At 40.7% G+C, this 22,558-nt stretch overlaps 1 protein-coding gene across 1 annotated transcript; it reads right to left on the reverse strand.

Annotated features, from left to right (window-relative positions):
* Positions 1-223: 223 nt before the first annotated feature.
* On the reverse strand, positions 224-21,916 carry LOC124253389 (protein FAM81A-like). Its single transcript, XM_046687138.1, is given in 7 exon segments — positions 224-2,499; positions 4,864-4,974; positions 5,153-5,395; positions 6,626-6,874; positions 10,112-10,183; positions 10,185-10,591; positions 21,550-21,916. Coding segments are annotated over 6 exon segments (1,101 nt in total). The 5' UTR covers positions 10,395-10,591; positions 21,550-21,916; the 3' UTR covers positions 224-2,283.
* Between the last annotated feature and the right edge of the window lie 642 nt (positions 21,917-22,558).

Genomic DNA, 22,558 nt, shown 5'->3' on the forward strand with positions numbered 1-22,558 from the left:
ACACTGAGGCCATCACTAATATAGAGCATCTTTTGATTGATACAGTTACATGTAGGCCATTCATCAGAGGTACACCATTCATGTTACACTTGTAACCAGGGATGGAAATAACCCATTGCCCGACGTCTGAGTCCAGTGTTTTTTTTCTGTCGGGCAAGCAAATTTGTATATCACACTGTACCGGTATCCAGTTGACTTTCCAATGGTAATTATGTTGTTTATTTAAAAAATCAGCGAGAAAACGGTCGGTATAGTGGAGAAATTATCAGGGCACGTGACTTTACATGTGCCACTGTACCGGGAGTACACTAGCAATTTTAAAGTTATTTCCACCCCTGGTAACACACTGTGCTATCTTTCATCAGAGGCTATACTCTTATGGATTCTGTAACAACACTCACTGAACCACATCCTTATTCTAAAAAGTGCATTTATCACTTTTAAATCTACATATAATTCTTAAAGCAACTTTCCAGGATGTGTTGACTTTTTGCTGTCACATGAATGTTGCACTGAAAGGTTTGCAGATAAAGAAATACAGGAAGGCTGGGAAGTCAATCCTACCCTGTCTCTCCCGTGTCATCTAACTTATAATAAAAGAGTCCCATTTTGTTGGCTGGGAAAGTTTACAATGGTAATGACTCATAATGTACACAGTCTTCTAGGTCATTATCAGCAAACACCCTCACACCCCACTTAGGTCAACATGACTCAGAAATGGGATATGTTTGACATAATATCACACTTACTTCTTAAGGTGGAAGTCTGAAATGTACATTCACAATACAAGCAATATACCACAAGGTTTGTCAGTGGGAGTTTCTTTACATATTGTACCCATGTACCCATGTTGGGAATAAAACACAGAATTTTGGCAATATAGGGAAACACTTTAACCATTGAGCTACCCTACTGGTTGTCAGATACTAGCCAGCAAACATTTCTCCAATCTGTGATCACTTTTCAATATAAATGGCGGACATGATTTTATGTGTATCAAATTTAGATTTTATAAAATTTCCATTAGAGACCTGTGTAACTTTGTCTGACTGTTGTATTGATAGAATCACTTCTAGGAGGAGTATTGTTTAAATGATATACATCAAGGGTGTTTTTGATAAAGCTATGTCCTCCCCAACATGACACAAACAATCTGTATCTATGGTGTATGTGTTGTATAATACATATGAATAAGTGTGTGTATATATATGATTTGAGACAACATAAGCTGAGGCTGATGTACAACAATCTTCGGACATAGAATCTGGACGGATGGTCAAATATCAGAGTTAAAATATATATAACTTTGGCAGAAAATAAATAGATGACTTTGAGTGTTAAAAACATGTGACAAACTCTAAAACTATAAATAAGTGTCATTATCACAAATTTCTTCTGACGATGTTCAATTTGATGATGTTAATAAAATAATAGACTGAACATTGAAATTAAAAATTTCAACATATATAAATCATAAATCTGTTTATATATATTATTGATATAACCATATACAATACTGTTCTATTCAATAAATAAACAATGCAATAACAAAGATATATGAAAAGTGTCTTTCGTAATCTTGCATAAAAATATCACAGTTTAAAAGAAATCTCTTTGTCAAACACTTGCTGAAAATGAAGCAGTCAAGGGGGAATAACTTTCAAGGTGTGAAATTAACTCCCTTTGATTATCATCCATGCTACTGCTTTGACTGAGTGAGAGTTCAGTCAGTTGGTCGGTCAGGACAGTCAATAGTGTTATCAATCCGCTGCCAAGCCTGATCAATTTAGAACAAAACCTTTGTGAAATTGTCATCACACAAACTGAGGTGTAACAATCACAATCAAGGGAACTCCTGCAACTGAAATCATTAAGAGCACAGACAGCTTGAGCTATGAATCAGGTTGTTAATGATGGTAAGATGAGGACAAAACTAAATTCAGTTTTTAAATTTGCTTACAAGTATCCAAAGTATCAATTTCAGATGCAGTTAGTCATGTTCATAAATGGAAAGGACTTCAGGAAATTGTGTTACTATGTTGGTTTTACATTTAATTGCAAAAGCTGCATTTTGATATTCCTGGAAGAGTTCAAACATAGATGGGATATCTGAAAATTGTCCTGTATCTATAGTAACAACGTATACATTTCCAGCTGATGAATCAACACCTAGTTTTCCTCAGGAGGGACTACCACCATCATATCATGGCCATGGTGGCTGATGCAGTATCAGTCTTGGAAGATTGGAGTGACAAGTGAAGTGTATCTTGGTGACGTCATGTCCTACACCAACACCACCATCTTCCTGATCTGTGACAACTCCTTCCTCAGCTGGTCCTCCAACAGTTTCCGCCTTCCCTCCATCACAGTCTTCATGTTGCTGATGCTCTCGTGGACCGTGGAAAATCCTTCTCGACACTCACGTTTCAATTTGGCGAGTTCCTCATTCAGGCGGCGAATGTCAGCCTCGATACGCGCCAACAGCTTGCTCTCAATGTGCTGCAGGAAATTATGTACTCTCAGCATATTTACATATTTTCAATATGAAGTTACATTGGCTGGTTTTGCACAAACAATGTTTTCAGCATCATTACATTTATTATGTACATTAATGTATTTCCCACAATTCATAAAACAGCAATTCAACAAATTTCAGATGGCATGCAGATGGGGTCTAAAGTGATGGATTGAGGCAGAGAGGGGGTGTAATGTGAAGTTTAAACATCATAGTTTGCAATTTAAAGGAGGCTGGGTGTTGGTGTGGGTGTGGGTGAAAAGGTTTGGGGAATCTGTGTGTAGGCGTAATGGCTCGGGTATAAAAGAGGTAAGGTTTAAGTGTCATGGCTTGGGGTTTAAAGGTGAGAAGGTGTAACATATGTTATATTTGGGATTACACTTTCTTAGTAAAGTACAGATTCTAGTACTTTGTTGGGCTGAGTCCAATCTGGGATTCGAACCCACACCCTCAGAGTCAGGCACCTAATCGTCAGCACACAAAGTCAGCCGCCTTAACCTGCTCAGCCACCGCAACTTCCACAAAATGGAAAGGAAGGGGTAGTTATCATGGTTTGGGGCTTAAAGGTGTATGGGTGAAGGTGTCATGGTTTCAGCTTTAATAGTTTCAGTAAGGGAATCTTGGTGTAGGGATATGGGCGTGGTTGTATGCTTTCTGGTAGACTGTGCAGGTGTTAAAGGGAGGTTATGGTTGGAGGGGTTACAGGGAAGGTGTTGGTGTAGGGTTACAGGGAAGGTGTTGGGGGAAGGTGTTTAGGGTTACAGGGAAGGTGTTGGTTACAGGGGAAGGTGTTGATGGGGTTACAGGGAAGGTGTTGATGTAGGGTTACAGGGGGAAGGTGTTGATGTAGGGTTACAGGGAAGGTGTTGGTGTAGGGTTACAGGGAAGGTGTTGATGTAGGGTTACAGGGAAGGTGTTGGTGTAGGGTTACAGGGAAGGTGTTGGTGTAGGGTTACAGGGAAGGTGTTGGTGTAGGGTTACAGGGAAGGTGTTGATGTAGGGTTACAGGGAAGGTGTTGGTGTAGGGTTACAGGGAAGGTGTTGGTGTAGGGTTACAGGGAAGGTGTTGGTGTAGGGTTACAGGGAAGGTGTTGGTGTAGGGTTACAGGGAAGGTGTTGGTGTAGGGTTACAGGGTTGAAGGTGTTGGTGTGTAGGGTTACAGGGAAGGTGTTGGTGTAGGGTTACAGGGAAGGTGTTGGTGTAGGGTTACAGGGAAGGTGTTGGTGTAGGGTTACAGGAAGGTGTTGTGTAGGTGTTACAGGGAAAGGTTTGACTGTAGGGTTACAGGGAAAGGTGTTGGTGTAGGTTACAGGGAAGGTGTTGGTGTAGGGTTACAGGGGGAAGGTGTTGGTGTAGGGTTACAGGGAAGGTGTTGGTGTAGGGTTACAGGGAAGGTGTTGTTGTGTAGGGTTACAGGGGGAAGGTGTGGTGTAGGGTTACAGGTGTTGGTGTAGGTGTTGGTGTAGGGTTACAGGGAAGGTGTTGGTGTAGGGTTACAGGGAAGGTGTTACAGGGAAGGTGTTGGTGTAGGGTTAGGGGAAGGAAGGTGTTGATGTAGGGTTACAGGGAAGGTGTTGGTGTAGGGTTACAGGGAAGGTGTTGGTGTAGGGTTACAGGGAAGGTGTTGGTGTAGGGTTACAGGGAAGGTGTTGATGTAGGGTTACAGGGAAGGTGTTGGTGTAGGGTTACAGGGAAGGTGTTGGTGTAGGGTTACAGGGAAGGTGTTGGTGTAGGGTTACAGGGAAGGTGTTGGTGTAGGGTTACAGGGAAGGTGTTGGTGTAGGGTTACAGGGAAGGTGTTGATGTAGGGTTACAGGGAAGGTGTGTTGGTGTTGGTGTAGGGTTACAGGGAAGGGTGTTGGTGTAGGGGGGAAGGTGTTGGTGTAGGGTTACAGGGAAGGTGTTGGTGGGTTACAGGGGTTTGCAGGGAAGGTGTTGGTGTAGGGTTACAGGGGAAGGTGTTGGTGTAGGGTTACTGGGAAGGTGTTGCATGTGCTGTGTAGGTTACAGGTAAGGTGTTGGTGTAGGGTTACAGGTAAGGTGTTGGTGTAGGGTTACAGGGAAGGTGTTGGTGTAGGGTTACTGGGAAGGTGTGGTGTTGGTGTAGGGTTACAGGGAAGGTGTTGGTGTAGGGTTACAGGGAAGGTGTTGGTGTAGGGTTACAGGGAAGGTGTTGGTGTAGGGTTACTGGGAAGGTGTGGTGTTGGTGTAGGGTTACAGGGATGGTGTTGGTGTACGGTTTACAGGGAAGGTGTTGGTGTAGGGTTACAGGGAAGGTGTTGATGTAGGGTTACAGGGACGGTGTTAGGGTCTTGGTGTGGTGTAAAGGGTGTCTGGGTGTACTCACTGCTTGCAAGTCAGTGTAGTGGTTGCGATCCTCCAACAAGGCTTCCTCCAGCTTTTGTATGCGAATCTCCAACATGTACATGTTGTCATCTATCTTCTTGTCGATCTTCTCCTGTGGAGCAACCAATCAGCAAAGTTAGCTCTGTAGTGCATGGTGGAGATGATAACAAAGCTTACTAAGTTACTACATACTCACGAACTATGGTTAGGCATGGCTGTTCCATAAGAATATAACATAACATTAATAGAATGTTATCAAATGTGTTCTCCCAATAATAAGAACAACTCACGATCATGAGGTCTCGTGTGCCACCAGCCTTCTCAATCAGACTGATTATTCTCTGTTCCATGCGTTCCCTTTCAGCCTCAGCGGAGCTTGCCACAGTCGTGATGGTGTTCTTCAGGTCTTCAATCATTTGTCGTGTTTTACTGTCCAACATGGAGAGGTTATTGTTTGTGTCCCCCTCCAAGTGCTGAAACTTGATCCGACTCTCGCCTGTTACCTTCTCCATTGCATTCGTCATGGACACCAACTGCAGTAAGAGGAAAAGGGTCAAGGTCACTGTCCAGCATACAGGGTTGTTTCCCCTTCCTTTTTTATGGTGTTGTGTAGAAGCTATGTTGGTGTAGAGTCACGTTCGTAACGCTAAGATTATCGTAACTCCCATACCTTAACATAGACGTACGACTGTCATAGCGCTATGATTGCTTTGAGGAACAGGGCCCTGGTGCCATGTAGAAGCTGTCTTGGTGTATAGTCACCTGGTGTTGTGTAGAAGGTATCTTGGTGTAGAGACACCAGACTCACCTGAGACTGTCCATCTAACAGTGTTTTGTAGATGCCATCTTGGTGTATAGTAACCTGGTGTTGTGTAGAAGCAATCTTGGTGTATAGACACCTGACTCACCTGAGACTGTCCATCAAACAGTGTTGTGTAGATGCTATCTTGGTGTATAGTCACCTGGTGTTGTGTAGAAGCTATCTTGGTGTATAGACACCTGACTCACCTGAGACTGTCCATCAATAGAAACAGTGTTGTGTAGATGCTATCTTGGTGTATAGTCACCTGGTGTTGTGTAGAAGCTATCTTGGTGTATAGACACCTGACTCACCTGAGACTGTCCATCTAACACAGTGTTGTGTAGATGCTATCTTGGTGTATAGTCACCTGGTGTTGTGTAGATGCTATCTTGGTGTATAGACACCTGGTGTTGTGTAGATGCTATCTTGAATGTATAACTCACCTGCATGTGTAGATGCCCAAACACCTGGTGTTGTGTAGATGCCATCCACCAAACCCAAATTGCCAACTGTGTTTGATCTTGGTGTATAGACACCTGACTCAACATGAGACTGTCCATCTCAAATTTGAGTGTAATTCTAACTGCTATCTTGGTGTATAGTCAGACTGTTGTGGAGAAGTTTATCTTGGTGTATAGGCCTGTTGTGTGGATGCTATCTTGGTGTATAGACACCTGACTCACCTGAGACTGTCCATCAAACACAGTGTTTTGTAGATGCCATCTTGGTGTATAGTCACCTGGTGTTGTGTAGAAGGTATCTTGGTGTATAGACACCTGACTCACCTGAGACTGTCCATCAAACACAGTGTTTTGTAGATGCCATCTTGGTGTATAGACACCTGGTGTTGTGTAGATGCTATCTTGGTGTATAGACACCTGGTGTTGTGTAGATGCTATCTTGGTGTATAGTCACCTGGTGTTGTGTAGAAGCTATCTTGGTGTAGAGACACCTGACTGACCTGAGATTCTATTCCATGCATGCGCTCCATGAGGCCGGTTTGCAGCTGCTGCTGCTGACTTGACAAAGCACGGATGGAGTCGAAGGATGTGCGCATGTCCACGCTGAGTTTGGCAATAGCTGTATCACAGCGGACAATACGACCTCGGAGGTCTGATAAACTGGTGACATGATGCATCTCGATACTCTTGACAGCATTGTTGGTCCCCAACGCTGCAGAGTCCCGGGCTTTGATGTTCTCCTCTAATACCTGAAATAGGAAAAACAAGTCATTACAAGTTGATGAATAGACCATGTAGTCTCATGCAGGCACTGTACAGGGTCTGTTTGGTGTGGGGACAGAGCCTGCAGTGACTGTAGTTGTGTTTGGGCACTGTACAGGGTCTGTTTGGTGTGGGGACAGAGCCTGGAGAGACTGTAGTTGTGTTAGGGCACTGTACAGGGTCTGTTTGGTGTGGGGACAGAGCCTGGAGAGACTGTAGTTGTGTTAGGGCACTGTACAGGGTCTGTTTGGTGTGGGGACAGAGCCTGGAGGTGTTTCAAAGTCACAGGACATGTAGTTTCAGATGTTAGGGCACTGTACAGGGTCTGTTTGGTGTGGGGACAGAGCCTGGAGAGACTGTAGTTGGCTAATTGTGTTAGGGCACTGTACAGGGTCTGTTTGGTGTGGGGACAGAGCCTGGAGAGACTGTAGTTGTGTTAGGGCACTGTACAGGGTCTGTTTGGTGTGGGGACAGAGCCTGGAGAGACTGTAGTTGTGTTAGGGCACTGTACAGGGTCTGTTTGGTGTGGGGACAGAGCCTGGAGAGACTGTAGTTGTGTTAGGGGACACCTGTACAGGGTCTGTTTGGTGTGGGGACAGAGCCTGGAGAGACTGTAGTTATGTTAGGGCACTGTACAGGGTGTGTTTGGTGTGGGTGTGTGTTAGGGCACTGTACAGTCTGTTTGGTGTGGGGACAGAGCCTGGAGAGACTGTAGGTGTGTTAGGGGACAGAGCCTGGAGAGACTGTAGTTGTGTTAGGGCACTGTACAGGGTCTGTTTGGTGTGGGGACAGAGCCTGGAGAGACTGTAGTTGTGTTAGGGCACTGTACAGGGTCTGTTTGGTGTGGGGACAGAGCCTGGAGAGACTGTAGTTGTGTTAGGGCACTGTACATGGTCTGTTTGGTGTGGGGACAGAGCCTGGAGAGCCTGTAGTTGTGTTAGGGCACTGTACAGGGCTTTTTGGTGTTGGATGTAATTGTGGTAAGGCACTGTACAGGGTCTGTAGGAGGAAAGCCAAGGATATAGTGTTATCAACATGTTCTCTGCTTCTATACATGCTGCATTACCATAAAGCAGGTTGACCTGTGGACGTAAAACAAGCAGCAAGATTTATTGTCACTGCATTAGGATATCTGTATAGGTAGCTGTCAGTGTTTAGTGTAATATGGGGTGTTCCAAGAATGGTCTGTACAAAGTTTCTGGCTGATTGCCAATGCCAGTGACATGCTTTTACCGGGGTATATACAGACTCAATAATCTCCATATACATATAACCCTTAGATGTGCTATAGGACAGGTCACGATTACCCTCTGTACATCCCATACTACAGGCGGTCACATTTGTAGCTTATACCCACACTTGACGTACACCCGATACAACAGGTGGCCACATCTGTAGTAGATAGCAACACACTACATACACCCCATACTACAGGTGGTCACATCTATAGCAGATCTAACATCTGTAGTAGATAGCAACACACTACATACTACAGGTGGTCACATTTGTAGCTTATACCCACACATGACGTACACCCGATACAACAGGTGGCAACACATGTAGCACATAGCTCCACCAGCTGTACACTCCATACTACAGGTGGTCACATCTGTAGTAGATCTAACATCTGTAGTAGATACACTACATACACCCCATACTACAGGTGGTAACATCTGTAGCAGATAGCGACACACTACATACACCCCATACTACAGGCATACACCCCATACTACAGGTGGTCTGTAGTAGATAGCACACACTACACACCCCATACTACAGGCATTCACATCATACTACAGGTGGTCACATCTGTAGTAGATAGGCACATACACCCCATACTAGTAGATGGTCAACTGTACACTAAATACATACACCCCATACTACAGGTGGTCACATCTGTAGTAGTAGATAGCAACATACTACACTACAGTACACACCCCATACACCCCCATACAGGTGGTCACATCTGTAGTAGATAGCAACAGACTACATACACCCCATACTACAGGTGGTCACATCTGTAGTAGATAGCAACACACTACATACACCCCATACTACAGGTGGTCACATCTGTAGTAGATAGCAACAAACTACATACACCCCATACTACAGGTGGTCACATCTGTAGTAGATAACAACAACTACATACACCCCATACTACAGGTGGTCACATCTGTAGTAGATAGATACATACACCCCATACTACAATCAGTAGATGTAACATACATACACCCCATACAGGTGGTCACATCTGTAGTAGATAGCAACACACTACATACACCCCATACTACAGGTGGTCACATCTGTAGTAGATAGCAACAAACTACATACACCCCATACTACAGGTGGTCAGGTCACATCTCTGTAGTAGATAGCAACAAACACTACATACACCCCATACTACAGGTGGTCACATCTGTAGTAGATAACATGACACTACATACACCAAACCATACTACAGGTGGTCACATCTGTAGTAGATAGCTAACACACCTACATACACCCCATACTACAGGTGGTCACATCTGTAGTAGATAGCAACAACACTACATACACCCCAGATACAAACTACAGGTGGTCACATCTGTAGTAGATAGCAACACACTACATACACCCCATACTACAGGCATTCACATCATACTACAGGTGGTCACATCTGTAGTAGATAGCAACACACATACACCCCATACTACAGGTGGTCACATCTGTAGTAGATAGCAACACACTACATACACCCCATACTACAGGTGGTCACATCTGTAGTAGATAGCAACACACTACATACACCCCATACTACAGATGGTCACATCTGTAGTAGATAGCAACACACTACATACACCCCATACTACAGGTGGTCACATCTGTAGTAGATAGCAACAAACTACATACACCCCATACTACAGGTGGTCACATCTGGTGGTCACATCTGTAGATAGCAACAAACTACATACACCCCATACAGGTGGTCAGTGGTCACATACAGGTGGTCACATCTGTAGCAGGTAGCATACACCCCACACCACAGGTGGTCACATATGTAGTAGGTAGCAACATACGCTACACTACAGGTGGTCACATCTGTAGCAGATCTCACATCTGTAGCAGGTACCTATATGCGACATACACCCCACACTACAGGTAGTTAAATGTGAAGGTTTTATGGACAGTAAAACTATTTCCAGTTAATGGACACCCCAATGACATCTCCACCAACAAATACTCACGGCAATGTCATGGTTTAACCTGTTGACCACGGAGGTGATGTTGCGAATGTGTTCCTGGAGATGTGCCCGAGCAGTTCTTCTCATCCTGCCATGTTCCCTGACTAAAGTTCAGACTCTCAATGACATCTTCCTTTATCTTAAATGCCCGCTCGATCAGTCCCTGAGTGTTGCGCTCCTGCTGTGCCAGCCTCTCTGCCAACATGTCCAGATGCTGATGGGAAGGGCCGTTGTCGTAGTGCACAATCTCTGTGGGGACACTCTGAACTGCCTGTGCCGGCTGCATCACCTGCACTGCCGGCTTGCATCATCTGCATTTGCTGCTGCGCATACTGTTCATCCACAATCTGGGGGAGGGCTTGTAGAGTACGGGGGGACCCCATCCCCCCCACGCTGATGGCGGTGTACTCCTGATTGGTGTCATAGGGGGCCCGGATGTACGGCAGCTTTCGCTTTGTGGTCGTCAGACTCATCGGGGAGGCTCTGTGTAATAACAGACATGGTTTAACTTCAAAGTCACTTTAAAACAACCAGACTGTCTAAACAACATAGCCTATTCCATCATCTGCAGCCCTGGGAAGTTCTGTTTCAAATTTGGTCAAAATCATTTACAAATAACCATTCATTACAGGATCTTTCAAAATCAGCCAGTTGATGACCACTCGAGCAGGAAACTGATCTGTTTACATTAAAACGGGTATGGAAAGCAACTATGAACATAATTTAGGTTATGTTATGGAGTGTAAGCTACATAGAAGAAGAGCCTCAAGTCATGCAGCTCTACACTTTGGTGAAACATATATTGGTATAAGTGACAAATCTAGAACTATATTCATGGTGAATCTGGATAACATGTTCAAGGGAGGCAACTCCACATACTTTAGGTGCAAGGTATGGGTGCTACACTTGCGATAATGCAGTTAATCTTAAATCTAACAATTATTGGGTATAATATAGTCCATGACCCTTGCACAGAATAAAGATATTTATGTTTGTGAAAAACATAAACACAAAAGTCATAATTTAATTTAGGTATTACACATATCAAATAGCCAATCTCGTTCATATTAAGGCTGTAGTCATCATAACGTTGATATTTTCCAAAACTAAAACATAAAATAAGGCTCCACATAACTCAGCAAGACCTTTAAAATGAGATAGCTTTTTGTTCTTTGTATTAATATGCTCCACCTAAGGATGCCCTACATGACTTCTACACAACCTTATGCATTGATGGCCCTGGGTCAGAATGACTTGGACAAGACAGAGAGAATAAGTGTAGAAGTGAGCACACCTCACATAACCCAGCTTCCCACTTTGGGACATGGAAAGGACAGATATTGATATATATAATGTGACAAGGATCAGCAGTTCACAAGACTTTCTCCTTGACTGTACTAAACTTTATATACATGTTAGATAATAGTTTTGCCATGTACTGATTACAGTAATAGTTTATGGAAGCATTATTTTTTGTGTTTTCCAAGGAAACCTGACATACAATTGAACTTGTTGCACACAATGAAGTGGGCGTAGATGAAGATTGTTATTTTTAGCTCATGGCATGTCTGATTAACTTGTGCATTAAGTTTGGTGAACCTAGCATGTATAGTTTCGATGATATGCTGTGGCCAGGTAACCATCAAACATATTTTTGCACCAAGTCATGTTTCCATGGAAACAACAACAAAACAAATTCTGAAAAAACTTTAAAATAGCAAAAGGCACATCAGTGGGTAATGATTAACATGTGTGTGAAGTTCGTGAACCTAGCATGTAAACTTTAAGAGATATGCTCCGGACAAAACCATCAAACACATTTGGCACCAAGTCGTTGTTTCTATGGAAACAACAAAAAACACGCCACAACCCACGCCACTACCCTGACCTGCATCAGGACAAGTCACTTTACATTTCATTATGATAGTGCACACATTCCCTTCTGAATATATGTTAAAGTATAGATAATGTAGCAACTTTTTTAGTATATACCAATCTATATATCTCTGTATATATCTGGGGTTGTAACATAATCAACCTTGTCACTAGGTACATATCTAGGGTTGTAACATAACCAACCTTGTCACTAGGTACATATCTGGGGTTGTAGCATAACCAACCTTGTCACTAGGTACATGCCTGGGGTTGTAGCATAACCAACCTTGTCACTAGGTACATACCTGGGGTTTGTAACAGAACCAACCTTGTCACTAGCTACATATCTGGGGTTGTAACAGAACCAACCTTGTCACTAGCTACATATCTGGGGTTGTAACATAACCAACCTTGTCACTAGGTACATGCCTGGGGTTGTAACAGAACCAACCTTGTCACTAGCTACATATCTGGGGTTGTAACAGAACCAACCTTGTCACAAGGTACATGCCTGGGGTTGTAGCATAACCAACCTTGTCACTAGCTACATATCTGGGGTTGTAACAGAACCAACCTTGTCACTAGCTACATATCTGGGGTTGTAACAGAACCAACCTTGTCACTAGCTACATATCTGGGGTTGTAACAACAGGAACCAACCTTGTCACTAGCTACATATCTGGGGTTGTAACATAACCAACCTTGTCACAAGGTACATGCCTGGGGTTGTAGCATAACCAACCTTGTCACTAGCTACATATCTGGGGTTGTAACAGAACCAACCTTGTCACTAGCTACATATCTGGGGTTGTAACAGAACCAACCTTGTCACTAGCTACATGCCTGGGGTTGTAACATAACCAACCTTGTCACTAGGTACATATCTGGGGTTGTAACATAACCAACCTTGTCACTAGGTACATGCCTGGGGTTGTAGCATAACCAACCTTGTCACTAGCTACATATCTGGGGTTGTAACAGAACCAACCTTGTCACTAGGTACATATCTGGGGTTGTAACATAACCAACCTTGTCACTAGGTACATATCTGGGGTTGTAACAGAACCAACCTTGTCACTAGGTACATACCTGGGGTTTGTAGCATAACCAACCTTGTCACTAGGTACATATCTGGGGTTGTAACAGAACCAACCATGTCACAAGGTACATACCTGGGGTTGTAACATAACCAACCATGTCACTAGCTACATACCTGGGGTTGTAACATAACCAACCTTGTCACTAGATACATATCTGGGGTTGTAACATAACCAACCTTGTCACTAGCTACATACCTGGGGTTGTAACATAACCAACCATGTCACTAGGTACATACCTGGGGTTGTAACATAACCAACCTTGTCACTAGGTACATGCCTGGGGTTGTAACATAACCAACCTTGTCACTAGGTACATATCTGGGGTTGTAACAGAACCAACCTTGTCACTAGCTACATACCTGGGGTTGTAACAGAACCAACCTTGTCACTAGGTACATACCTGGGGTTGTAACATAACCAACCTTGTCACTAGGTACATACCTGGGGTTGTAACATAACCAACCTTGTCACTAGGTACATATCTGGGGTTGTAACATAACCAACCTTGTCACTAGGTACATACCTGGGGTTGTAACATAACCAACCTTGTCACTAGGTACATACCTGGGGTTGTAACAGAACCAACCTTGTCACTAGGTACATACCTGGGGTTGTAACATAACCAACCTTGTCACTAGGTACATATCTGGGGTTGTAACATAACCAACCTTGTCACTAGGTACATACCTGGGGTTGTAACATAACCAACCTTGTCACTAGGTACATATCTGGGGTTGTAACATAACCAACCTTGTCACTAGGTACATACCTGGGGTTGTAACATAACCAACCTTGTCACTAGGTACATATCTGGGGTTGTAACATAACCAACCTTGTCACTAGGTACATATCTGGGGTTGTAACATAACCAACCTTGTCACTAGGTACATACCTGGGGTTGTAACATAACCAACCTTGTCACTAGGTACATACCTGGGGTTGTAACATAACCAACCTTGTCACTAGGTACATATCTGGGGTTGTAACATAACCAACCTTGTCACTAGGTACATATCTGGGGTTGTAACATAACCAACCTTGTCACTAGGTACATACCTGGGGTTGTAACATAACCAACCTTGTCACTAGGTACATATCTGGGGTTGTAACATAACCAACCTTGTCACTAGGTACATATCTGGGGTTGTAACATAACCAACCTTGTCACTAGGTACATACCTGGGGTTGTAGCATAACCAACCTTGTCACTAGGTACATACCTGGGGTTGTAACATAACCAACCTTGTCACTAGGTACATACCTGGGGTTGTAACATAACCAACCTTGTCACTAGGTACATACCTGGGGTTGTAACATAACCAACCTTGTCACTAGGTACATACCTGGGGTTGTAGCATAACCAACCTTGTCACTAGGTACATACCTGGGGTTGTAACATAACCAACCTTGTCACTAGGTACATACCTGGGGTTGTAACATAACCAACCTTGTCACTAGGTACATATCTGGGGTTGTAACATAACCAACCTTGTCACTAGGTACATACCTGGGGTTGTAACATAACCAACCTTGTCACTAGGTACATACCTGGGGTTGTAACATAACCAACCTTGTCACTAGGTACATACCTGGGGTTGTAGCATAACCAACCTTGTCACTAGCTACATGCCTGGGGTTGTAACATAACCAACCTTGTCACTAGGTACATATCTGGGGTTGTAACATAACCAACCTTGTCACTAGGTACATGCCTGGGGTTGTAACATAACCAACCTTGTCACTAGGTACATACCTGGGGTTGTAAACATAACCAACCTTGTCACTAGGTACATACCTGGGGTTGTAGCATAACCAACCTTGTCACTAGGTACATGCCTGGGGTTGTAACATAACCAACCTTGTCACTAGGTACATATCTGGGGTTGTAACATAACCAACCTTGTCACTAGGTACATGCCTGGGGTTGTAACATAACCAACCTTGTCACTAGGTACATATCTGGGGTTGTAACATAACCAACCTTGTCACTAGGTACATACCTGGGGTTGTAGCATAACCAACCTTGTCACTAGGTACATACCTGGGGTTGTAGCATAACCAACCTTGTCACTAGGTACATACCTGGGGTTGTAACATAACCAACCTTGTCACTAGGTACATATCTGGGGTTGTAACATAACCAACCTTGTCACTAGGTACATACCTGGGGTTGTAACATAACCAACCTTGTCACTAGGTACATACCTGGGGTTGTAACATAACCAACCTTGTCACTAGGTACATACCTGGGGTTGTAACATAACCAACCTTGTCACTAGCTACATATCTAGGTTCTACTTTACAGTCTAAATCTTCAGAATGGCTGCAACAGCTAAATAGAGTATCTGTATCAATTCACCACATCATTCATGTGAACTGGCAAAATCTGGAATGTTGTCAGTTGCTGTACTAATATGATAACACTGGTTTTCAGAAACAATAACATGTGACCAAATGCCTATGACATTGTTTCGTAAGACATCACAAATCTTCGTACAGATCCCAGATTTCCAGCCAGCGATATCTCACCTTCACTCCAGCAGTATGTCCTAGTATAGCCAGTGTCTGGCCAAGCCCCATATCTATCAGTCAGTCCTCAGGCGTGATCAGGTAATTAGACAGAGGTCATTTAGAATGTGTGATCGTGTGTGAGTGTATGCAGGCATTGCCGAGCAACACCAACTGTAACAGCCATTTGAATGCAGTGCACACCACCGTGCTGCCTGATTACAGCCGGCCCCAAGCAGAATGTGCAGCACGCAAGTGTCTGGCAGTCTGTTACCAGATCTTGCTCCTCATACAATCACAGGATGATTTATTGAACAATGAAAGAAATTTTGGGTATCAAACATTCAAGAACATGATTAAATTCTTGGTTGATTTCTTCTGTGTTGTGTTGAATAATACACCTTTGCTTCTTCATGATTTGATGGAAGACCATCACTCAGTTGCGTGTAAAAAACACAACAGTGTACAAATCTTGTACAGCATTTTATATCAATATATCAACATATTACTTTAACATAAAGGTATTGTTTTTATACAAGGTACTTCTTTAACATAAGGTATTGTTTTTATACAAGGTACTTCTTTAACATAAGGTATTGTTTTTATACAAGGTACTTCTTTAACATAAGGTATTGTTTTATACAAGGTACTTCTTTAACATAAGATATTGTTTTTATACAAGGTAAGGTTCTTTAACATAAAGGTATTGTTTTTATACAAGGTACTTCTTTAACATAAGGTATTGTTTTTATACAAGGTACTTCTTTAACATAAGATATTGTTTTTATACAAGGTACTTCTTTAACATAAGGTATTGTTTTTATACAAGGTACTTCTTTAACATAAGATATTGTTTTTATACAAGGTACTTCTTTAACATAAGATATTGTTTTTATACAAGGTACTTCTTTAACATAAGATATTGTTTTTATACAAGGTACTTCTTTAACATAAAGGTATTGTTTTTATACAAGGTACTTCTTTAACATAAGGTATTGTTTTTATACAAGGTACTTCTTTAACATAAGATATTGTTTTTATACAAGGTACTTCTTTAACATAAGGTATTGTTTTTATACAAGGTACTTCTTTAACATAAGATATTGTTTTTATACAAGGTACTTCTTTAACATAAGGTATTGATTTTACCCAAGGTACTTCTTTAACATAAGGTATTGATTTTACCCAAGGTACTTCTTTAACATAAGGTATTGCTCTTATTCAAGGTACTTCTTTAACATAAGGTATTGTTTTTATACAAGGTACTTCTTTAACATAAGGTATTGTTTTTATACAAGGTACTTCTTTAACATAAGATATTGTTTTTATACAAGGTACTTCTTTAACATAAGGTATTGTTTTTATACAAGGTACTTCTTTAACATAAGGTATTGTTTTTATACAAGGTACTTCTTTAACATAAGGTATTGTTTTTATACAAGGTACTTCTTTAACATCAGGTATTGTTTTTATACAAGGTACTTCTTTAACACAAGGTATTGTTTTGTACAAGGTACTTCTTTAACATAAGGTATTGTTTTTATACAAGGTTCTTTTTAACATAAGGTATTGTTTTTTATACAAAGGTACTTCTTTAACACAAGGTATTGCTCTTATCCAAGGTATTGCTCTTATCCAAGGTACTTATAATATGTTAACATAAGGTATTGTTTCCACGAAAGGTACTTCTTTAACATAAGATATTGATTTTATCCAAGGTACTTCTTTAACATAAGGTATTAATTTTACCCAAGGTACTTCTTTAACATAAGGTATTGCTCTTATTCAAGGTACTTCTTTAACATAAGGTATTGTTTTTATACAAGGTACTTCTTTAACATAAGATATTGTTTTTATACAAGGTACTTCTTTAACATAAGGTATTGTTTGAACCCAAGGTACTTCATTAACATAAGGTATTGTTTTTATACAAGGTACTTTTTTAACATAAGGTATTGCTCTTATCCAAGGTACTTATAATATGCTAACATAAGGTATTGTTTCCACGAAAGGTACTTCTTTAACATAAGGTATTAGTTTTCTACCCATGGTACTTCTTTGATATAAGGTATTGTTTTTACCCAAGGTACTTCATTAACATAAGATATTGTTTTCTTCAAAGGCTTAATAATTATATTCTGAGGTAATGCTTTTATCCAAGGTCATTTTTTTATGTGAAGTACTGTCTATCCTTATATCTATATCATGGGTGATCCATCTCTATAATTCTCCAACCATAAGAACACTCGTCCTGTAAGTATGAGACAACCTGGAACTCCTGTCCACAACTCTTCTTCTAATCTCATGTAATCTTTTATTACACAATTTCCCGATATCCCCCACCCTTTTCAATACATAGATCTGTCCATCAATATCACAAAAAATTATTCCTCCTATATCATGGTGGCCCAAATATATTTGACTCTGGGCCAGACAATCCGGTGATTGATGTTATGTGTAGTGACTGTCAGCCTGTGATCCTACAACAAGCCAACACTGTGGGGACCCCAATAGTTGTCTGATACCTGATGTCTACACTAGGTCCCATGGACAAACAGTTTATGGATTACACTACAAGAACAAACCATAGCCTCATTTAAATTTAAGTCTACCTTGCTGCCTTGCCAATGCAAAAAATAACACTCAAAATTTCCGAAAAGGCATAAATATAAACCATGCCTTGTATGTAAACAAAGTTTCTGTGTAATGCTCCAGAGCAAAGATATAACAGATGAACTGATGGAGTCCATTTCTGTATTTCCCATAAATTTTCTGAAAACTGATTTTTCCTGTTTCACTACCGAGACTAATTTTGATAGAATCAACTCCAGATAATCCTACAGTAAGACTTCTGTCCCAGTTTCTGTGTTGCCAATCTGGCCTGGACCACTCAGTCCCAGCCAACACTGGCTGGAGTCCAATGTTTCCCAATTGCTGGGAGTGATTAATCAGAGATATCAAATATTGATGTTTGGCTGGCACCCAGCAGGTAGACATGGAAAAACAGCCATCATATGGGTCCGTTTTGGGGAGTCTCAATGCTGCTGCTGGTGTACCCGATTGTGGTGTAAACTTATTGCTGTATAATTAGATAATGAGCTGAAACTTGATTTGCCATTGTAAACTTGAGACTTTCATGAGGTGAGATGAAAGGGGGTTTAATGCTGCGTTCAACATTACTGCACAGTATGCACACTGATTTTTATGTTCATAGCTCCATAAACGCTGAAGTTGAAGATAATTTCTAAGGAACCTTGTTGCGCGTATGTGTCAACACTGTATGACAAAGAATTTTGCAGCATGTTAGAAATATGAAGGAAATATAGAAATACAAGCCTATTGAATCATGTGTTCCATTTGATGAACACTTTAACTGTATATGTGATAAGTGACAAGTAACAACTTTATTTTTGCATTTGTGGCCTCATGGCCAATAGTGCTAAGATACAAAATCATACAGATATATTGATATGCAATGCAAGACTACTTAACATGGTAAATTTCTTTTGAGGAAAAGATATCTTCTTTATAAGAAAAAAATTTGTTGTTGACATTAATGAGACAAATTTATCATGGGATGGATTGTTATAATAAAATGGTGGTATAAACAGTTCTCTACATGTCTACTAATGAGGACATAACGGAAGGAAATGAAATCCATCTTCAACAGATCCTAAATTACACTTCGAGCATAACAGTTGGTTATGATCTTTCAAACGTTTAAAACGTAGTATCTGAACATTTAATTTATGCGACGCACAACAAAATTTACAGTACACTCTTAAGAGATCCTTTGACTGAAACAGCTCTAATACATACTTCTCAATGCCAAAATGAGCTTTAAAATTACCATGATTACTAAAAAAGGATGACGTTGAAATCTTGGAATGCTAATTTTGATACTTAATATCTTTACATCTCTGTGTAAATATAGACTGGAAAATCTTGACATTACACATTCTTGGCTATTCCAAACAAAAACAAAAACATAACCGTATACGTAGTTACAACAATGTAAACAATTTCAATACTATTTATTATATTTACAGGCAAAACTGTTAAACACAGCAAGTGATTTCCCAAGATATATTCCTCAATAACAAGGTTTTTGAACTGTACAGTTACATATAGCATATAGAATTTAAACATACCTATCACAGAACATGTTGAATACCCTGAGGGACCAGTAGACAGCCTTTAAGACATGAAGTTGACATTGGGGACCTATCTATTCTCCTCTGACTGGTATGGCAGGGAATTCAAATAAACTGTTAATACATGTAGTTACATCACTGGATACAACATCTTGAACCTCTTCATGTCTCATACTACAGTTAACAACCATTTGATTATGTTACAGTGACAAGGACTGAAATAGAGAGTGAAACAGTAAATAGTGAAATGATATGGATGAAATATTTTCAACGTGCCCTGGTGGCATAACTAACATAGGAAAATAATACACATCATAATTCATTTAATGGAAAAGACAATAAAGTTGACCAACTAAAAGATTCAAAACCTATTTTTGCACCCGGGCATCAAACTGTTTATAGGTGGCAATCTCCATCTCACAGCCTAACAAGGGTGTGGATATTTTGAATGCCAAAGCGCATAGCAGGTAATTCTGTTTTGGATGGTAACACAGTTTATGGGTCCAGGACAAAGGAAGCTTAACTTTACATGATGTTTGTTGATAAATTAAACAGTAAATTGAAATGATTTAATTGTTGTGATGTTTTAAGTTTAATTGGATCATCAAAAAGTATGGGCACACTTATTTTCAGAAAGGTACACCTAAATTATCAGTCTGGTGCCCAATGGCACCCCTGAAAACAAAATTCATTTCTATCCCAAAGTGAAGAACTATTCTGTTATCTTGCTAAAGGGAAGAACTATTTTGTTATCATGTTAAAGGGAAGAACCATTCTGTTATCATGTTTCAGTAAAGAACTATTCTGTTATCATGCTAAATTAAGGAACCATTCTGTTATGATGCTTCAGTAAAGAACTATTCTTTTATGATGCTTCGGTAAAGAACCATTCTGTTATGATGCTAAATTAAGGAACCATTCTGTTATGATGCTAAATTAAGGAACCATTCTGTTATGATGCTAAAGTAAAGACCATCATGCTAAATTTAAGACCATTCTGTTATCATGCTAAAGGGAAGAACCATTCTTTTATTGTGCTTAAGTAAAGAACCATTTTGTTATCATGTTAAGTGGGGAAAAATTCTATTCGTGCTGAAGAGAAACAACCTCTCTGATGTAAAAGTTTCATGCTAAAGCAAACATTACTGAAATAATCTACTTTAACATACATGATTCCTCAGTCTATTTCAAATATAGACACAGAATAGAAGCAGCCATGGGTGCTTATCCATGTTCATCATATGACACCAGACAAGAGAAAGTATTTTACTGGAATGAGAAAGTATTAGTACACTTTCATGATTTTATCAACTCTGGTATCTGCCCTATTGTAACCTTTCAAGAATATTTCTTGGGACACATTGGATAAGAATAAGAGTATGTTACAACATTTAGCTGATCTAAAAACCCTGATCCTATGAGCAGGTGTAGACAAGCAAGTATATGTATTACTGACTAATGGTTCTGGATGACATCTCAGGAGAAGGGAAACCTACCACAAAGATCATTTAGAAAATCACAAAATCAAGATAATTATAACTGAGCAAACCATGCAGCATTGGAAACAATGGCCATCCACTTAATCACAACCATGAGCAAATCACTTAGTGCCCCCTGTGTTTCTCACTTATATCATTATATACAACTCTTTAAAATAATGACAATCCATGAAGCCGTCTTCTAAACATGTCACCTGTCAACTGCTGATGTTATGACAACCAGGTATATTCACCATGTACACATTCACTCACAAACACAAATAATCATCACATCATACACTGAAACAAAAGGACAGCTTCCTCACCTGTTGAACACCTCCTCAGTGTATATAGGAAGAGATTATCATATATGATCCGGTTGCTATCTGTGGAAGTCACTCTTCGTAGAGAAGTCCAACATGTTCCTGCGTGCACTCTCCCAAACAAACCACAGACGATCACTAGTGAGTATGTCCCTATACACCTCCACCCATTGCTTCAAGACTGGTGAATATTTACCATACAATCAGTCTACCCTGTCTGTTAATGTAGCTGTATAGAGTGGGGTATAGATGGTATCTACACAATCAACACATCCTTGGAGATAGCAGGTACTGGACACTTCTATTGTCAAGCCATAGATATGGTAATGAGGGGCCCTTAAGTTCTGGAATTAAATGCTCGAAGCATGGCTCCACTATACATGGCCATTGTGGGGGTGAATAGACTTGACGACCGTGACAAGGGGTAATACCTCATAGCTGCCACTGCTTGCATGTGAGAGAGTACACACTTATCACTGTGAAACTATGAATGTATTGTTATCAACCAATCAAATTGATAGCCTCATAAAAAAGTTGATACAATGTTTACAGATCCAAAAATGTGAACAATGTAAAATGAATGTCAACGATGTATCATGGAAGTGATTTCTCAATCAATATTGTCTCGATCAATATTGGCATTGTTGAGTTTAAGAAGCAATAACGTTTCTTGCCTTCACTTCTCGCCTGCTTCTATATGAACTAATCAGTAGCACAACACCAAGGAATCAATGTGGGAAATTACTCCATTGTGGTGCAGCATGAATGAAACATAAGGATAAATGGGTTAATATTATACAAGTGGTGCGGTGAATGGCTGTCAGAATATGTACAGGAATGGATCTGACAGTTACTTCAGATACAGCATAACTTGACTCCCAGTTTTTGCAGGCAAGGCACAAGCCTACAACACTCTTACTGTACACTATAGTTTCATTGGAAACATAACTGTGTACAGATGTTGGTCAAATATGTTTATACTATTGTGTTCCCTTGTATTCTACATTCTGTG

This window comes from Haliotis rubra, unplaced genomic scaffold, assembly GCF_003918875.1.
Source record: "Haliotis rubra isolate DU_JTF1 unplaced genomic scaffold, ASM391887v1 Scf54, whole genome shotgun sequence".
Lineage (NCBI taxonomy): Eukaryota > Metazoa > Mollusca > Gastropoda > Lepetellida > Haliotidae > Haliotis > Haliotis rubra.